Genomic DNA, 21,013 nt, shown 5'->3' with positions numbered 1-21,013 from the left:
AAGATGGAGGCATAAAGGTCTTCACTGTTATTGTAAAGTTCAGTTACCTATATTGTTCAATTAATTTTAACAAAACTGACTTTGGTAGCCATGGTCTTGGTACATTACACTTTATTCCTTTGCTTCTTTCACTTTTTACTGATCAAATAAATTGAACTAACATTTATTGTAGAGGATAGAAAATTACATATGTTTGAAAGGACGAGAGAAATACTAATTCTCACAATTCCCCCTGTTACCTTAAAAGCTTCTTCTTCCAGCTATCCTAGATGATGAATATGATGACAGCATGTGTGTTGTGTTGAAATATTTTGTTACTGCATTTCTTGCACATAGTAATGATAAGAAAGACTTTATTAGCTTGTTTTCATCATGTTAGCTCCCACTAGACTGCAATGTATAGCAGAGACTCTGTACATGACACTAAGTAGAGCTGGAGCAGATACCTCCCTAAACTGGCTTTCCTGAGAAATATAAACGAAATGTCAGTTAAATACAAGAAAGGTACATACCCTTTCACCAGGATCACCAGTAGGGCCGGGTGGACCTGTGGTACCAGGAGGTCCAGGATATCCCTAAAGGAAGGAAGAAAAACAGACTCATTATGACACAAAAACAAAGAAACCCCATTAGTGGCAGGATTGTAAAAAAATAAAAACTATAAACTGCTAAATCTATGAAATGTAAAGGCTTATCCTTCCATAATTTGAAAAGCTTAGCTTAGATCAGCTCTGCCACATGGAAAGCGAGGTGCATTACATGCAGCTACAATACCAACACTTTTGCACTATGATGTCATTGATGATAAATTCACATTAAAATAATGGTTGGACAGCACGTGTAAGTAATATTGTTTATAGAGAAGTAACTGTGTTATACTCAAGTTGCATGCTACCAACAATAGAAGGTTATTATTTTTGATCTGCTTTTTTTCTTCTTGTTAAAGCAGTGGTCAAAGCTGCAAAATGAAGATCTTGAATATGGAAGTGTTATTTCTTGTGCATCTTACACAATTTACTACAAATAGAGCCATGGGAAATCAGGGTATGGGGTGTCGTGAGGCCCGGTGGGAGCTGTGGAATACTTTTGAATTGTCCCCAGTCGGTGTGATAGCGGCTGGGGGGCTTTTGTGTTAAACAGGAGTATCCATAAAAATAGTAGTGATAGAATACTACTATCATTGACCTTCAAAACCTTTAAAATGGTTACAATTTATTTTTTATTGAACAATGATTGACATTATTGAATAAAGAAAGTCATTTGTTTTGTTTATAAAAGGCAGCTATGGCCAGTTTACCCCAACTATGGGTCTCCATGTAGTTATTTAAGGTTATCAGTTGGAGGAGAGTTGAAGTGGTGGTAAGCTAAAAGCAGAGGAAAAAATGTCTTCTTACACTCTACCCTTGTCATGGATATACTCATTCAATAGTTGTTACTTTGGCAACATATATGTTTTTAACGGTATATGTGTTTATTGTATGTCATTATGATTTGTTTGATCTATACATTGTAAATAAAGTATATATATGTTAGTGATTGTTGATTAGTGATTGTCCAAATGATCCCATGTTTCTGATTAGAAACAATGTTCCTTTATTGGGGGGCTTATCTGCATATAATAAGTCAGGTCAACTCCTTCAGAAAATGTAACTGAACAGTTAGAAATTGGCTCTATACGGAGACTGTATTGAGGTTATAAACCAAGGGTTGGACCATTGTTTAAGGAACTTTATATTCAGGCTACATATGGGTTATAAACCAGCAACTCAAGATAGAGAGTTGGTTACATGGCTCTATTATTTAGCTGTAGCTCTACTGTAAACAAGTAACCCAACTTTCTGGTTGAAAAGTTTCTGGATGGACAGTTTGATATATGACTTTACAGTAAGGCTGTGTCCATTTTACATGCCAATGGAATATTAGCTATAAATCTTCAGTTACAAATGGCCATAAAGGGAGCAATTTACATGTTAATCATTTTTGTGTTAAGAAACTTGTTCTGTTATTTTATGTTTTAAACTAGGTAAGAAGTAAAACACAGAAACATAGAAACGTACGGCTGGGCCTTCTGGACCTGGTGGACCTTCTATCAACATCCCCTGGAAAGATAAACCAAAGCATAAGTTACAAAAACATTTTGGTGCACCCCTACCCCATCTGCATCACTGATGACATCTTGAAGCAGTTCCCTACTACAATGACCTATTATTAGCTAGCAGCTTAAGGACTACTATGACTATAGACATTAAAACTTAGTTTACTTGGTTTTAAGACTTGTAAAAAACAAAAGAACGAACAGAAGGGACAATTTCTCTGAACCTATAATATATAAAGCAGGCATTTACTGACGCATATTATACTTCGGCCTGCTGGAGAGAAACACACACATATCTGTAGTGCCCAGATTAGTATTCACACACTGTGTGGAAACCTGCAGCTTCCCTGTTCCTCACACCACAGACATAAACCAATCTGCTCCGCGATGTGCATACACAAGATAGGACAATTATGAGCAATGGCAGTTTTCACACAAATTTTACTCATTGGTATTCAGATCACTAATAGAAAAAAATCTGATAGCCTAACCTGACTAATTTGTTATAAACTCCATCTTTCTGTATGATTCTCCAGCAAGCTGCAAATCATGCATACAAAAATCATTGTTTTATTCATCAGTGACATCCTGGAGGATACCACTGAGAACCATCCCCTGGAGAAGCAGTGTATGGGGACACATTGGCCTAGTAAAGTGGAAGGTCTGACAGGTTTTCCTCAACCCATCTAATCCTCAATCCATGTGCACCTTGTGTGTTTTGTGAAATACCCATCAGATATCTAAAGGAACTTTGGGATGTAAACAGCAATCATTTTCAACCCCTCCACGATGCCATCAATCACTGTAGCACCATTTGTTGTGTATTGGGAGGCTTACTGCACCTCATGCTTTTGCAGTTGCACTCAGTGATAGGGCAGAAAAAGGTAAAAATTTTTTTTTTATCACATGTCATCTGTGTGAACAAAACAGAGCAAAACAAAGACTGGCACTTCTGCTTTCTGAAACCAACCACAGTGATGGTGATGTGCCACCTGTCACTGGCTATTTATCATAAATAGAAAAAAATCTCTGTGTTCTAGTCAGATTGTCCATGTGGCAGACACAACTCCCGAATATGCAGAAAGTGGGGAGGAAAAACAAGGAGTTTTCCAGGTGAAACTGAACCTATGATGACAACAGAAACTTCTTTGTAAACTTGTAATTTAAAAGTTATAGAGGCTGCCATTGCTGAGCTCTCGTTGTCATATTGTTCATTCTATGGTTGTCGTGCTAAGGCATGGATTAAATGAAACAAGTATAGAGATGCAGAAATTCCAACAGCATGCTGGTTCTGGGTCAAAGACGGAACAATAAAGCCAGGACTGGCCGGGCAACTACTATTTACAAAATGAACCAACATTGGCAGCATGCTGCATTTCTCTGATTACTGCTGTACTCTTGTGAGGGCTGCCCACATGAAAGCAATAAGATATCTGTTCAATCAATCATCTGCTCTTCACTTCACACTTTTTCACTGTGATCTTCTGATTTTTGCCCACGTCTCAGAGGTGTATAGATGGTAAAAGCTTTTTTATTTGAACATTCTGGAAAATCTTTATGTGGCATATCAATCATTTCCAGTAGTGTAGTACACTTCCCACCAAACCTCTACATAGCCTGATTGCTACAAACAAAGCTGTGAATTAGGTCATCTTATATGTTTATTGGGCTATCTAGCACAGAAACACAGCAATAACCTAGTATAAACTAGACTGTAAGCTCTTCGGGACAGGGTCCTCTCCTCCTGTATCACTGTCTGTATTAGTCTGTCATTTGCAATCCCTATTTAATGTACAGCGCTGCGTAATATGTTGGCGCTATATAAATCCTGTTTAATAATAATATTAATATTAAAGCTTAGTCCTTTGATGTATTTATATTGTATTTCAATATTTTTATTTGTATTTCAGTATTTCAATTTTTTAATAATATATTCATTAAGTTGTAATGTAATCAGTAAGAAAACAGATTATATTGTCTAAAAACAATCTCTTTGTACCAATAAACTATGTCTTGCAAAGGAATACCTGATTGTATGTAGATTAAATAGACTTTAATGGATGCTATGTACAACACATACTTTTTTTGTAAATTAAAAACAACATTGTACAATCAGAATGTTTAGCCAGTTTTAGTAAACACATACAATACTGAGACTGCACTATCCTAGCAAAATTGTTACTGCAATAACAATTTATTAATTTAAAATTAATTATTTCAATTCTTAACTAGTTTTAAAAAAAGAAATACATAAAAAAGTAGCAGACTTACGGGTTCAATAATAGCTGGCTCTCCTTTCTGTCCCTTCTCACCCCTTGCACCTCCAGAAATCTGAAAAATACACTCTGATGTCATTCACAAAACGATTCACAAAACCTATTAAATTAAATTAGCACATTACTCTGTAAAGGAATGTGTCTGAAATATACATTTGTAAATTGTTAGTAAATAGCTACTTCCTGTGCTACATTTCTGCCCTGATTTTCTTTCATCCATGAGGGTCACCTAATAACTTTGTTTCTGTTCATATGTCATAAAGATCGATGATGTAATGTAAGATGCTTCTTGTATTTAAATGATGATTTGGTGATGAAAGGGAATCCTAATGGAGAAACAACTTACTGTTACCTCGTAGTCCGGCACAATGACAGCGGATCCTTTCAGATCTTCTTCTTGTTTGTCAAAGTCTTCATATTCCAGGTCAGTATAAGGGTTATCATAGGTATGTATGGTCTCCTCAGTGAATTCACCATCAACATTACCTTCCTGTCTGGAGCTTCCTGCACCACTCACGGATGTACCCTTCAATGAGACAAAAGAGTCAATTGACTAACAAGAACAAATTATCTAATTCATTTTCTAATTTTATGCTACAAGAATTTTATTTCCTAAACTAGAGACACAAGTCTTATCATTGTGGGAGGGGCAGAGGCACAAATCTTACCAGGGACAGACACAAATTTTTTTCTCCAGAGATGGGTACCTGGGATTAGGTCTGGTATATCCTTGATAAAGTCTAAAGTTGGCCTCCCTCTTAGGTACAAATTGAATGAATGTGTATGAAAAGATAAGGAGGGGATTGATCGAGGGCCAATAGATATGTATATGTTGATAAAGTCACATTACCAATAAATTGTAATGAAGATTGAAAGTATTGAAGGTACAGAATAGTATTCATAAATTAGGATAATACAACAAATAGTTTAAAAATTAAATACACATATTTTGTTGTGAAAAAATAGTAGTTAGTATTTTGTTTAATTTAAACCTGTCTGTAACTTGCTTCAAAATAACTATAAAAAAGGAACTAAGAAATACACAAAAGATGTATTGAAATAAACATTCCCTCTACCTGCAGAAAAAAATCATTATTTCTGTTGTAATTTTGTGTTTTTTTATAAGCACTGCATGGAAAATTTTTCTGCACCTACTGCACCTTCCAGACCACTCACTACTTTTAAGTCAAGCCCTCCTCCCTCTCTGGCCGAGGAGCCAATGCAGTTGGGCTCCTGCAGGCTCCCAGCCACAGAGAGGTTGAGGAGAAGGTCCGAAGGGCTTGGTTTGTATCAGGTCACTTTGTGCAATTCTGTGCTCGGAAGATGTCGGGGAAACTTCAGTGCCTAGGTGGGCCTGTGGAAACCCACCTAAGCAAGCAAGTATTTTCTCGAAAAACTGATTGTTTCCCAATACCCGTTAAAATTACCTGGGATTCTTTGGTTAAGCATTGCCAGGCATTCATGGATAGCAGTGCTGGTAGTAATTTTATGGATATATCTCTGGCTCGCTCGCTTGGAATCCCAGTTGTTAACCTACCTGAGCCATTATGTATATTTGCTACAGATGATTTTCCTTTGCAACAGGGAACCAGAACCTACATCCAGAACTCCTTAAGTTTTTGTCAAGGTGGGTTCTGCCCACTCTGAAATTTTTTCTACTAAACATTCCTTCATGCCATGTAATTGTGGGACTGCCATGGTTACAAAAACACAATCCAGTAATTGATTAGTAATCTGGGCATATTGTCAGATGGGGGAATGTGTGTGTTGGGAAGTGCTTGGCAAACTCATTGTCTCTCAGTGTTGTTAGTGCACTTGAGAATGTTAAGGCAGATGCCTTGTCTGGTAACTTCCCTAAATCAAGTTCTCGTGTGAATTCTATTCTTGAATCCATCATCCCTAGTAACTGTGGGGATGGGGAACCCTCTACTAACCTGCTAATGCCTGACCTATCTGCCCTTTTAGCACCCCACCAGTAAGTACATACCCCAGGCAAACCCAAAGGTCGCTTGTACGTGCCATTGTCTCTGCATCTGCTGGTCCTCCAACAGTGCCATGAACCTAAGGCCACTGGACACTTGGGGAAAAACAAAACACTGGCACTACTGGCACGCCGCTTCTTGTGGTCCCCCTTCCCGAGGATACTTAAGCCTATGTAAAAGCTTGCACAATATGTGCTTGTAGAAAAACTCTCCACACAGTTCCACCTGGAACCCTCCAGCCACAGCCTTTTCCTAAAATACCTTTGTCTCCAGTTTATCAAAGTTTGAAGCAGGATTTTGGGCATCAGACACAGGTTTAAAGTGGTAATCCTGAAAAACCAGAGCTGGAGGATCCAGAGGCCCTCCTGAGGAGGGAGGTAATGTTAGGAAACACTTATTTTTCCCAGCAATGTCACTTGCAGCAGCAAAGAGTATAGAGAAATAGTTGTAGCCCCTGCTTTCCTTTTAGCTGTGCAGCCTGATGTATTTTATGGTATCCTCAGCATCCATTGTCAGGCTAAGCACAGCTGAAGGGTATTCTAGAAGCTGATCAGCTCCTAACCATTGGCTGCTGGGAAGTTATAGCCTCTCTGCTACCAGTCACCAATGCCTTGGTCCTGGTGTGTATTCATGTGATTTACTGTTGCTGACCTTGCCTGTTCCTGACCTACCTTTTGCCTGTGACCTCAACTCTTCTTGTGTTTTGCCCTTATGTACTTTATCTGGTGGATGGATATTCTGTGTATGACCTCTGCTCTGTATTCTGGACATGGCTCTGTTGGAATCTTGGTACTGCTTTATCTGTGGGCTCCTGGTCCTCTGCCAGCCCATTCCCACATACCATCCATTGCACACTAAGTCCTGGGGGCTGGAGTGCTGGGAGACACAATCAGTCTCCCAAGGCTGAGCGGGGGCTTACTAAAGATGAAGACTGCAGTGTTAGATTTTGTGACTGGTATCTGGTGAGGACTGGTGCTGACCAGGGCCTTACAATTGTTTCAGAACAAAATATATGTATTTAATTTTCACACTAACTATTTGTTCTTTTATCTTGATTTATGAATACTATTTTGTTTTGAACTTTAATCATTATTACAATTTAATGGTAATGTGAATATATTGACATATACATATCTATTGCCCCTCAATCCCTTTTCCTTTCATACACTTGTCTTTTCAATAGAATTGAGTGTGGGATTTGTGTATTCACCCCTCCCAAAATGGTAAGATTTCCCTACAATTGCTTGTGTCTCCACCCCACCCACAGTAGTTAGCTGGGGCACAATATCACAGTTGGATTATTTTTCCTAAATAAATAACAAAAAGGAGAGTAAAACCACAATTTAGCTAGTAGAAATTTGCACGTTGTGGGGAGCTGGCTTACCGGATGCGGTGGTTAGGCCTGACTGGATAATCTGTCAGATGCAAACTGTCAGTGTCAAAGGGCATTCTGTTAGGCGCTGTAAATTTGCTTGCTCTGAATTTACAGTTTCATGTAATTGTTTACATAAAAATTAACCTTGATGTAACTTTTAACATTTGCACATTTTCACTTGCATGCTGTATGTGTGATATATGTGATTTTTAAGGTAGATCCCCGGCTGGGGATCTAGCTTTGAGATCAATAAATATGTTGATTTGGAGCTATGATGCACAAATACCACCTACGTTGTTGATTGCGGTCACAGTGCTAGTGGCGACCTTGACAGTTCTGTCAATGGATCCTTCATCCACATTGGTCCTTTCATCTCTTTCATCCACCTCAGAGTAGTTAGTGTCTTCATAGGGTTGTGGGGAGTAATAATCTTCATGTGTACCATAGTTATAGTCATATGTTGTTGGGCTTGGGTTATTACTTTCATCGTGAATCCCTTCTCGTGGTGCTTCAGTAGTTACAGCTGGAGCTTCTGTGGGTGCTGGGGTGTCCTAAAGGAATAGAATCATCAGTACCAATTCATATTATCTTGCTATCTCTTGCTAACTCTTCTTTCCAGAAGTACTCTGTACAACAAAAGGACTGTGTTATATCTAACTCTCCTTAAATATTCAGCACCTCTGCAAGGCGTTGTTCCTTCTGCTAATTAAGTCTCTTTTCTGAAATACTCTGTTCTGCTGAAGGACTTCTCTAGTTCCCCTAGTTTTCAGCTCTTGAAATACTCTGCTGTTAGTGTTTTTGTTTGTTTAAACTTGCATAGTTACACAATTAGGATAAAAAAGCACATGTTTATCAAATTTAGCAAATAAACTTGGTGCATGCTGACCGTATGTTAAGTTCAAAAGGTTTAATTACAAGAAAACTATCCTTATTTTTTTAATTGAGATAAATTCAGTAGAGCCTATTCAGATTTTAAAAGTACATAAAGATTTACAAAAATTAGGACATTCGCCCTGCGTAAAGGTTCAAGAAATGGGCCTTTTATCTCCAGGTTGAAGTCAGAGGTGCTGACATTTAATTTAATTTTTCAGCAAAGTTGTTCTCCAGCGGTTTAAGCAAAAGCTTTAAAAGACTAGTAAAAGTGCATAAAAATGTATATAAACGGGATACGAATGTTTACATGCATTTTTAAAACAGTCCATCTAGACCCAGCCTTAATGTTGCTAACTGCTGCTTCATAGCTGTAGGGATTTTCAAGTTATAGTCTTCCACTTTGCTGATCACTTAGAATGGCTCTGAAATTCTGCATACAAACCTGAACAGATTACACTTTGAATGCGGTATAACACATAGACAAGGGGGCATCTGTGTTATTGGGAAAGTCTTGGATGGACGTTATGTGGGACCGCTGTTTCTCAGGTTTTATTATTGAGGTGAAACCAGCAGGGTTTTGTTTGCAGAAAAGCTTTACCTTTTCCTTTTCTTTGTTTAAAATTTTTGTCCTGATGCTGTTTTTACTGGGAATCGGCAAGGGTAAAGTAGGGCAGATTCCCAATTCTGGGTCCCACATTTTCCAAGGCCACAAGCCTATATAGCAACACCTTGTGCTAAGAAAGAGTGGCTGTAAATGTGTGAGCCAAATTACCTGAGTTTGTGCCTGTGAATGGTGAAGTGCTGTTTTGGAAGCCAGATTCAACAATTTGTTTTGCTTGCCAGAAATCTATTCTTTTTATTTAAAAGACTCTAGTTTTGCAACCCCTGTTTTTTGCTTACCACCTTTGCCTAGAAAATACGACAGGAGCCCCAAAGAGAAGCTTTTGCCTGGAGTTACCTTATTGCCAGACTACCATTTGAAGCTAATCATTCACAGTGTTCCCAAAAGTACCTTTTACAATGTGATTCAAGCAAAAATGTAAAATCTAAGAGATATGACATGGAGAGGGGGATGAGCATTAGCTTACCTCTTCAAATTCTGGCTGTGGTCGTACAGCCTCCTCACCAGTGGCCTGGGTGGGCTTTGCAGTTGGAACTTTATCATTATCCTCCTCATAGTATGGATATTCATAGTAATAGCCTTCATCTCCTTCTGCGGCCTCAGGGTATTGCTAAAAAAAAAAAAAATCTAAAAAGTGTGTTTATGGTTCAACTCTATTATATCTCTGCCACTTACTGTACAATCTGCAAATACTTTGCAATTTAATAGTGTTGCATTGGGACATCATCAATCCAATCCAAACTCCAATAAACTCTACTATCCCAGCCAATATAACTGCAACAGTGACAGCTAAATTAGATCCCAAAACGCTAGTACACCAATAACTGACCAAACAACCTTTCATCATTTTAGAAACTACTACAAGTTCCAAAGGCACGACAACCCTAAACCAAAAGCCATAAGCCAAAGATTTCCACTATTGTGCAAAGATCATACAGCATGTCATAGACTGTACAATAATACAAAAAAAATATAAACTTTAAGTCAAATGCTGTAATTCTAACGTATGCTGCTGACAACACTTTTCATTTTACTCATCCCTGAGCCTAGACCTGTTACTTACATATTCATCCTGGTTAGGGTCCTGAGACTGGGGGGTGTCAGGAATGGCTGTGTCACAGTCAGGACTGTAGTGTTCACAATAATCAAAGGCAGCTCGATGGTCTGGAACAATGAGGAGTTGCTGAATGTCCCCCTGATATGACAAAAGAGAAGAATGGTTAAACATGAAATCCAATCATACAAGAAAACAGAAGGTACTTAATAAACTTTGCCCACATCATCCTCTAAATTCTTTCTTTTTTAGCACAACACGGTATACATTAAAAGTTCAAAAATGCAACATTCTAAATTGCACAGATAATACTGACTTAACATATGACAATACAGTAATTCACTTCTCTTGAAAAGGCACATGAGTGTCTACACAAAAAGAGGAATCCAGGATTACATGCAACTTTCATACTTGGTATGGGCAGAAAAGTTACTTCACTTACCCATGGTGATCTGTTTACCCTATGCAAAATGAAATAAATAGCAATGGAAGTCGCCTGGACACAACTTCTGTCAAGTGACATGGATGTTGGATTTAGGTGAGCATGTCTTTCCTCTGAATTACAGAAGGTACAGAATAAATACGGAATAAATTAATCCTTGGTAGGCAGGAGGGGTGGGGTTTTAAAAATTTTTAAAAATTAAAAAGTGCATTGAAACATAGGAACAGAATTGATATCTTTTAGAAAAAGGGACAAGATATTTGGAAAAAAAACATATTTGTGTAAAAAAATTTTATGTCAAAAGGTAAGGAAAGGTAAGATCAGGAAAACCGTCTAAACTCATTTTCATGGCTGTGAAGTTTAGGTTTAGGATTTCCCAAAGTCATGGCTCCAGAGCTAAACAGTTCTCTATAGATCAAACACACGTAATAAACAACCAACGACCGCTCCTTCCCTCTATTGCTTTCATAGACAAGATTAGAAGAAAAAGAGGATGAAGCCAGCAGTTTAAAAAAACGGGAGGAGGGAGCTTTTCTGCTCTCCTGTGAGCTCTCCAAAATGTTGATTAAACAAACTTGGTCCAGAGTGAGCTCTCAATTAGGCAGCGTGCCCAGGACTGAGTCACAGCTTGAGTGACACACAACAGCAGAATTATTTTCACAATGATTTTGTGTTTCCAGCTATGTGTCAGAGCCAGCACAACTGTCCCAGAAAGCCAGCCAGCTGGGACACAGGCTGCACCCTTTCCAGACCACGAAGTGGGGAGAAATTAAAGTGTCACCCATACACAATGGGCAGACTAACCCTTCACTTGGAAGTCTCATAATATACAATATCTAATAGTGCAGCTGTATTGGTTTGTGTGTGACAAAATGAATGCAAATATGCACTGCTACCTGAGCAGAGTCAATGCACAGGCTGTCACTAATAAACATGGACAAATTTCTGGCTATCATGTTGAAACACTTTGACTCAGATTCCTCATTTTATGGTTCCACTGACTCTGCTTTCTCTAATTAAAATATGCTGATGTATGCTAATGTTCTATGTTGATTGAAATGCAAAATGTATGGTATTTGATCACTGCCAGAGCTCAGCCATTGTAAAGCTATATGAAGAACTCCTGGCCAGGAAGCTGACCCTCTACCCTATTGACCAGCATGTAATTTCCAGAATGAAAACCAGTAAAGTTTATGCCTCAATTTTAAACTAATAACACAAGAATGAAAACAAAGTTTATTTATTGTTTTTATCAATAGGCTATAAATGTTCAAGTACTTGCAGATATATTGAGGATCAGGAACAATTTTACTTGTTTATATAAACTACATTATTTGCTGCTTTAAAACCATCAATTAAATTATATCAACACTATAAAAAAAATTCACAATCCTTTCAAATGAATATTTTTCATAAACTAAGAGTTTTCCGGATTACAAAAAATGTATATAATGTTAGGCTGCAGAATAACTCAGATGAGCTTCATACTTGTGACAACTCCACAGTGGGTTTATTACAGCAATGAACTACTTTATCATGACAGTTATCTGTGAAATAGGAAATTTTTACATACTGTTTTCACAACAACTTACATTTAATATGAAAAAAAGTACAGCTCTGTGTTCACTAAATCATCCAAAGTATTCTGAAAAGGCAAGCAGTATAAGTGCCTACATTTGATATAGTTTTAGTCAAGATGCTGCCAGTCAGATGCTGCAGTATTCAACTGATAACAATGGGCATGCTAATAGTAAAAGAGAGCAGAATATGACATAAATTATCATGTGCTTTTTCTCCTTTAACTGTAAAGTCACAAGCTGGGCAATAGACAAGACTTGTGAGTGTTCATTAAATACAGCAGGAAAAAGAAGTTGTCTGCCCTGCCAGATAGGGCTGTGTTGTGTAGTATAGTAAATTTTAGCACTACATGGAAATAAATACAAATAATTTTTAAGGTAAAACAGATCAATGTATTTCATCTGTGTATTTAGCTTTTTGCTGGACTGGACTGGCTGGACTTTTCCCTTATCATCAGTTAAATGCGCATCCCAGATTTACACAGGTAGCTGCAGCAAGTTAAGAGACCCCAGAATCAGCCACCATCAGCACATTGTCTAAATCTTTGCAGTCAGTTTCCATTCACCTGGGTAAAAAAATGTGTTTACCTATTTTTACAGAGACGGATTACAATGGCGTGTTAATATATAACAAGCAAATTTCAAGCAAACAAACTCATAAGTGACTGCAGTCCACATGAAACTTTCTCCCTGTGCAGCTGCAAGAACATTAAATATTTATTATCTGGATGGCACTGGAATGTGAAGAGTCAGATAAGGGCTAAGGAGAACATACCTCAGATAGCTGCTTAAATGTATTTATGATGAAAGGAGAATCTGGGGGAGCCAGAAAAAAATTCGTATAAACAAAGGCCTTGTATATCCCTCTGCATACTGGACTGGAGACTACTAAACACACATTATTCTCCCTGTAACACAATGTGTAACACACTGAGGATCACAGTGCAAGCACCTCCTGACAGAAGTCTCAATTCAATTTACTGCCATCAACTGGTAGGTTAACAATTAAGTATTCCAAAAACTCTCCCATGCCTGGTGTTTAGCCTCAAGGTTTTTTTGCTGAAGCAGACCTAGCATTCAAGTATATACAACTTTATGCATGGACACTAAATAACTGAAGACTTCTAGGTATTTATTGCCTTATGCATATATCACAGTGCTTCCTCTGACTGTACATTTGTCTGCTTTTCTCTAAAGTAAAATGAAAGCATCTTTGCTCAGCATAGGGTGGCCATCTATTTTGTGAGCTGGTGCCACACGAGTTGACACAATCATGTAAATTGTTTTCTGTGCAGTTCTAAGCTGTGTACAGCTGTGTCAAAAAGATCAGTTTCTGCTGAAGATTTTCACCTTTTTGTCTTACTACAAAGTTACAAAGTACATTCTGCTAACTGGAGGAAAGGGACTAAACATATATTTTCTCTGATCTGTTGCATAGTAATGACATCACCTCAGCAAAACAGGCAGTATTTTATTTATTGAAAGGTTGAGGTTTTCTAAATTTTACCATAATTGTACTTACTCATCAGGATACAGTAACTATGTATTCTCTATATAGTTATTAGTTTCATGCAAAAAAATATACAATGCAAGTTGTTTTGTATCCGTAGCCATGTTCATGATACAGAAGGAAGTATCTTCTGAACAGAAAACTATCCCTGGAAAGTAAATCACATGGATAACTAACACTGTGCTTTTGTTATGCCATTGAAGTGTTATCAAGAATATATTTAAAGCCCGGAGTCAGACTGTACCCACATGTTTATTGACTTGGAAACTAAATTAAAAAAATGTTGGCTTGAGTTGCCTTTTAAAAAAAGTACACAAAGCAGTTGTGAACACCTTCAACATAAATGAGTAAAACTTAAATACTGCTCCCTGACCTACAGCCCACTGGGGAACATCACAAGCCTCCTCCTTTATATCCATCTGTTTCCAGAACAATGCAAGCCTGACTCCATACATTAGCTAGAATGAGGCTTAAAATCAGAACATTTAAAGTCATATAAAGTTTTAGGTTTGTTTTATAGATTTGCCAGATGAAGGTCTCTAAATTTATTGGCACTGTGGTCCTTCAGAGCTAATTATTATTATTATTATTATTAAACAGGATTTATATAGCGCCAACATATTACGCAGCGCTGTACATTAAATAGGGATATATAAATGGTATCCAAACTTTCCAGAAAGACAACCAATAGCAACCAACAGAAGTGACTCAGAAGTTGGGGAAATAGGTCACAATGGTAACCACAGAAACAGTTCTTACCTTCTCTAATCATACAATAAATCCTCATTTTTGTTTTCTGCAGATTCAGGGATTTTCAGAAAAAGGTTGCAAACCTCGGGTCTGGGAACATACAAGTAATTGACATCATATACAAACCAGATGGAGAGAGAACATTAACTATGGAACCACAGAGTTCGTTTTCTACAGGAGACAAATGACAAGTTGAAATTTCACTCCAGTTAAGACAATATTAGCCCTTTCCAGTCCTCCCTTCTGCTGATGTAAGGGGAATAAAGGCTTTTTTTCTTCTGAGTTACTATTATGTTTTCATTAGCAAGAACAGACAGAAGTCTGCAAAAATGATCAGATTACCAAGACGAATACACCACGTTCATTTAAGGCAGCCAAGGTTGCAGACCCAGGGCTTCAATTATTAAAGGCAATTCATCTACCCATTACTCATTAGTGAGGAAAAAAAATCGAACTATAAAAGTTTTGGATTAGAGGAAGGCAAAACAATATTTCCCCGTGGGAAAAAAATCTTTCCTGGCTCCACAAAGAACACCAAGCGATCACTTCCCTGGAAAAAAATACATTAAGGAAGCAGAGTAATGATGGTGTATAAGGTACTATTACAAATTTAATTAAAATGTATATTTGGTTGCAATGGATAAAAATGGTCAACCTTCCATAGCTCTACTAAATTGATTTTATATTTGGGAAGCAAGAGACCCCAATAGGTTAGACTTGGAAAGACTTGTGGCTTTAAGGATCACCTCCATACACAAGTTTATAAAGTAGATGATCTGAGTGGAGGATGGGAAAATATATGGCTGGTAAGATTTATTATGTACAAGGAAAAAGTTGGTACCCTCTGCTGCCACACAAGTACTATACAATCAAAAATAATGACAGTTAGGAGTGTGACCTATCTGGGGACAAACATATGTCACCTCGCTGACACCTGGTGAGATGGAGACACCAAGGCCTCCTCTGGTCTGGACAGCTGCTGGCCATAAATACTTCTTACCAAAATGCACTTCTGAGACATGCTGTGACAGTGACATATTACAATAACAGAGCCACCATCCGATCATAAAGTACAAGGTAAAGGAATGAATAGAAGTAGACAAACTAAAGAAGGTGGGGGAGAGTTGCATGATGTACCAAGCCATCATATTTCCCAGAAAAATTACAAGTGCCCAATAAAAATATACAAACAACACTTATGCAAATGCCACTTCCAACCATAACTGAGTTGCTTAGATTTTATTTTTCCCATATAGTTGGAATAAATTAGCAACATTTCCATTCAATTCTTTTTACTGGGTTGTCATCATCTTTGTTGAATTACATTTAAAACAGTTAAAGGAGCCCAGAGCATAAAATATTGAATTAGGAATATTGATCATTATTAAAAGTATTTTAATTGTCCAGGAACAGACTTTATTTAGACAATTTGCAACACGGCCAAAAAAAACAAGAGCTAAGATTTCAGTGCTACATTTGAAGGATGAGTGTGGTCAATGTGCCAAAGGGAATTTCAAGACAGCAGAGAAAGTGATAAAGTGTAAACCATGTGAAGAAGGTTTCACAATAACTACAAAGCCAAAGATCTTCCGTTTCAAACACTGTGCATACCATGATTTATGTACATGACCTTTATAGAAGAACCATAACCAGGCTGCACTTTAACTCTTTGACATTGACTATGCAACACCTGAACAAGTCATCTTGTCTAAGGCAGCCAAAATAATCCAAATTACCACTTTTAATAGTGCAAGTCTGAAAAAAAAACAGAATCTAATTGATAAAAGCTTACTGATGGTGGTATTCATTACCAATTCCTAATAGTGAATTGGCAAATAATTGACACAAAGTACTGTAAAAATCTCTCACAATTTTGGGAGGGGATGAGACACAACTATTGCAGGAAAAACTCACCTTTATGGGAGAGGCAAAGACACAAACTACTGAGGGGAAATCCTACTACTGGGGAAGGCACAGAGACATAATTTACTTCCACATCCAAAGAGATGTTAGTGCTGCATAATTATTTTGGAAAAACCCCATAAAGTAATAGTACAGATGCACCCTTTTTATTTTGCACTTATCTTTAATATTTTCATTAAGGTCAACTCAATGTCACCAGAACATAGGCGCTCTCACAATGTCCTTTATGCACTTGGTGCAGTCTGTCACACCTGGGAGAACAAGTTTCTTTACAATGAATCAGACTTTGGACACTCTGCCAGCTGTTTTTGGCTCACAAATCTTTTTCCAGAACATTATTTACAGCTGGGATTAGTCACTAAGTCCTGGGAATACATTTTACTAACATAGATAAATGAAGACTTGTGGAGAATTCTAAACAAGTCAAACAGTCCAATAAGTGACCGGACCCAGCACGGGGGATCACACCGGGCACCTTAGAAGGGAGAAACACTGGATTAAAATGCTGTGAGACAGGGGATGCAAAACAGCATGTGAAGGCAGTTCTAGGAGAAGCACAATGACGGACTTCACATAGGGATCCTTTATATCTTTTATCTGTGCAATCTTGGTGCGGTGACAGTAAGGATTTGAAGTAGCACACTAGTACAGCAGTATCAAGTTTAATCAAAAATTAATTACAAAGTCTTTAGAGCTTCTCTCAGATTTTAATTGTGTCCCTTTAGGAAGTTTCCCTTCTATATAACAATGGTGGCAATGAACTTCTGGACACAAATAATAGAAACATTCAAAATGAAAGGTTCCCCCTGGAACAGATGTATAGGGGAAGTATTCCAATGAGGGTAAACATTAATTACTAACTCTCAATCTATTATAGCTTTATTTGCAGGGGAATTATGTTACATTTATGTTACATTTAGGTTTCAGACCAAGTAAACCATTGCTGCCATTGCTGACCTCCTTTCTAAAATGACACTTAAATGGCTGACATTTATACAATGATCCTCACTGACCCAGAACAAGTATGCAAATCAAAGTTGGGTAAAAGCAGTGCTCTGATTGCATGCTTGTTGAGTAAGTAATTTATAAATTGTTCTGGAAAGGTTTCCCATCAAGACCTGACTGCCAATATTGATGTGAAGACTAATGTAGACGTTATTTTCCTGCATGCAAGTGACACCCTGAAGGAAAGCTTTCCACTTCATCTACTTCCTCTCTAAACTTTCTTCTCTGAGGCCTAAACATTAGAAAAGACTTAGCCCTTGGAACCCATTCTTTATGTGCACACTTTTTGCAGTCGCTCTTCAATTCTAGATTCATGTAACCAAAGTGTTTTTGTTCTGGCTGACATAACATCATCAAGTCTGTCATTACAGGTAGGAAAAATTTCTTTAGTATCCTTACCTTTAGTGATCACTAGGGCTGTACTTTGCAACTTTGTTGTTAGTTTGTAGGGTGTGGTTGGTGGCACACATTTGTAACACCAGCCAAGAACTGCACAGGCACAAGGATTTACAGTGCATAATTGTCTCAGCCAGCATTTCATGCCTAGAAATTAGCTGCTGACCTTGGATTATTCCTAAAAGTCACCATCCTTCTGTAGATAAAGGCATTGTCTGAGTTCCATGGCAGGATTTCATTTGCCATTGGTACAGAAAACTTTGATAAGTTTTAAAATCTATCTGGGGATTGCGATATTTGTCTGTATGTCTGACTGGGAGTTTTCTGTCTGTCTATTCTAGACACAATCTATGGGTAAGTGGGAGCCCAAGGATGGGACACAGATGAAGACAGGGGGCTTCATTCTCCCAGACTNNNCCCCCCCCCCCCCCCGCATCTCTGTCACACTAGGGCCCATTCAGAGGATTGTGGTTCTTCCACAATGGGGCCCATTGTTCCTGCTGACCTGTCAGGTCCAGGACATGCTGGGAGACACAGATCATCTGACAACTATGGAGTTCGTTATCTCTCTGTAATGTTACACTGGAAAAATTGAGTAGTGGAAGACATCAGGGGGCACAGACCCATCACAGGGTTGAAGGGACAAAACAGGGGGGGCCCATGACTCATATCACAACAAGCACGCTTTTCAGACTGATGTAAGTGTAAAAGCAAGGCATGAGCAGAAAGGCACACAGAGAAAACTGCAATATTATAGGCTTACAATTGATTTCCCTAAAAAAAGGGCAAATAAGCATTCAGCACTTTAAATATTAGGTAAACTGATATGTTTCCACTAACACTGGCAGCCTGTAGATGAATCTTACAAATTGATTCCTAATTCACTTTTTTAGTAACATATTGGTAAATGTGGAGCTCTTCACTGAATGCTGCTTTTTGGCCATTAAGTTAAATATTGAAAGCCTCAATACTAAGTACATCCAATGCTAATTTCTTAGCAATGGCAGCTCTAATTTGATTTTAGAATGAATGCATGCAGAGGTGCAACACAAAGGCCCAGCCATCACATTAGCAGTTACCGTGTTGTGTTTCCCTCTATTACATAGGCAGACAAGAAGAAACGTGCAGTGATGGCAGAACAATTTGTTTAGGTATCCCTCCCAATTCACAGATCAAAGGGGGGCTAAAAACTCTGAGAGAGTTTATTTAGCACAGTCATTACATAAGTCCTTTATGTTAACCTGTCCATGACCAGCATATGTTCAACACATTATAGTGTGTGTGCAATGCAGCAGAGCTAAGCTGTGTGACTGTAATAAATAGAATCAAACATGGACAACTAATGTATTGTGTAATTTAATGAAAGCACCAAAATGGGATGTGATGGATTGCTGCAATAACAGTATGACCCAAACACAAATAGCACGGTGCTGTCTATTGCTGGAACTGGTTTATATGAGTGAATAATTCATATTGTAGCTATTCTGCTGAATCAACTGTGCTTTTTTTCCTTTGCAGATACTCTTACTATGGGCCTGATTTATTAAAGCTCTTCAAGGTTGGCGAGGATATACTTTCATCAGTGAACCTGGGTGATCCAGCAAACCCTGAATGGATCTGGTTCGGGCTTGAAAACCTTTGCTAACACCCAGCTTCACTGATGAAAGTGTGTCCTCTCCAGCCTTGGCGAGCTTTAAGAAATCAGGCTCTATAAGTCTAAGTACAAGTTAATATTCATCACATAAAAAATAGGGTAACAATCACAGTGGCTTTATGGTGATACATCTAGGCTCTTTTATTCTCATAAATGTCCTACTTTTCTGGAAACAAAAACTGTGATACAAGACGCACAATGCTATGTGGTCAATCAGTTAGCTGTCAGGTAAGACTATATAGTTTTCTACATTGTAGGTACACTTGAAGCAGACTCTGATCCTGCTTTCCATGAACTCATGCTGGCATTGTGCCACACCTATGTAAACAGAGCTGGATATGCAAAGAGCAAAACCCCTGGACTGAACATTCCGCAAGTGTGTCTGTTTTCTGTCTGGAAATTATTTGCCAAACTAGAATATAGGAGTCACCAATTCCCCCACTCTGGCTTCCCACCAAATGAAATCACATTAGGTAAACTTGTACTCACTCATGAGTCATTGTCATGCAAAAAGACAAAAAAATGTCGGAACACTCTTCAAGGGATCACTATGGACAAAACCACTAGGTTAATATGACATTTTATGTTGTACTGCAGCCTACAAACTTTGCTTTTCAATTTTATTTGGCTACAGCAGAACTGCAGTAAAAAACAAAAACAAAATAATAACCAAACAAAAGATAAAAAAAATTAAACCAGCCTTTGCGGCAATATTTACCTTCATTCCAATACTTCAATCCAGAGATCTCCCCAGCAATATTTTTTCTCCCACTAGATGTCCTCAGTTTTATTTTCAGTTATATTTATCATGCAACACGCTTCCTCTAAGCCCAGGTCACCCTGGACCTGTACCTGCCTGTGACTGGACAATATATGAAGAAGCAGGACAGTTATTAGCCCTGTCCCTAGTCTTTCTCGAAGCATGTTTTTTCTCAGAACAAGAAATGCAGAAATGCTTGTGTTGGGACAGACCACTTTAAATTACCCATGTGCTCATACCACAGAAGACACATCTACTCCCTCTATCAGGGTGAATTTTGCAGTTCTGAAATGTCATATTGATAAAAGGGGCTGCCATGTCTCTGATAAGCTGGTTATTTTGCATGGGGGTTTCAGTTGTTCTTCGGTTTATAAAGTACTTTTCATTTTTTTTTTAAGACTTTTCATTGTAATTAACATTTGATGCACCTCCATTGGCCAAGCATCCAGCATAATCCTCTGGAAAACAGAGTAAGTACAGAGTAGAATGTTAATCTAGAATGATTGTTGGCTATGAGTACAACCTGAACCCTATTTTCTGTTTTCACATTTCACTACCTGTATATGGGACATTGTAATTTGGCATTTAAAGACCATTGGAGACCATTGATGATGCAGCAGCAGAATAGTGTACCTATGTGAATTTAATACGGTGGTTGTTCTGTATTGCCCCTTAACAAATAGCGCAACTGTGCCTAAATATATATATATAAATATATA

The 21,013-nt window shown here is 38.0% G+C and overlaps 1 protein-coding gene across 1 annotated transcript in view; it reads right to left on the bottom strand.

The window, feature by feature from the left end:
• The window catches only part of COL5A1 (collagen type V alpha 1 chain), a 120,831-nt gene that overhangs the window by 75,326 nt on the left and 24,492 nt on the right, over positions 1–21,013 (bottom strand). The window contains exons 4-10 of the mRNA XM_072431525.1: positions 10,287–10,418; positions 9,690–9,833; positions 8,022–8,279; positions 4,718–4,897; positions 4,367–4,426; positions 2,058–2,099; positions 513–575 (exon numbers count right to left, since the gene is read on the bottom strand). Of these exons, the coding sequence (XP_072287626.1) occupies positions 513–575; positions 2,058–2,099; positions 4,367–4,426; positions 4,718–4,897; positions 8,022–8,279; positions 9,690–9,833; positions 10,287–10,418 (879 nt within the window). The remainder of the gene's footprint in view (positions 1–512; positions 576–2,057; positions 2,100–4,366; positions 4,427–4,717; positions 4,898–8,021; positions 8,280–9,689; positions 9,834–10,286; positions 10,419–21,013) is intronic.

Source organism: Pyxicephalus adspersus, chromosome Z, assembly GCF_032062135.1.
Source record: "Pyxicephalus adspersus chromosome Z, UCB_Pads_2.0, whole genome shotgun sequence".
NCBI classification, from domain to species: Eukaryota; Metazoa; Chordata; class Amphibia; order Anura; family Pyxicephalidae; genus Pyxicephalus; species Pyxicephalus adspersus.
The sequence above is the reverse complement of the archived record's forward strand: the minus strand, read 5'-3'. Positions and strand labels throughout refer to the sequence as shown.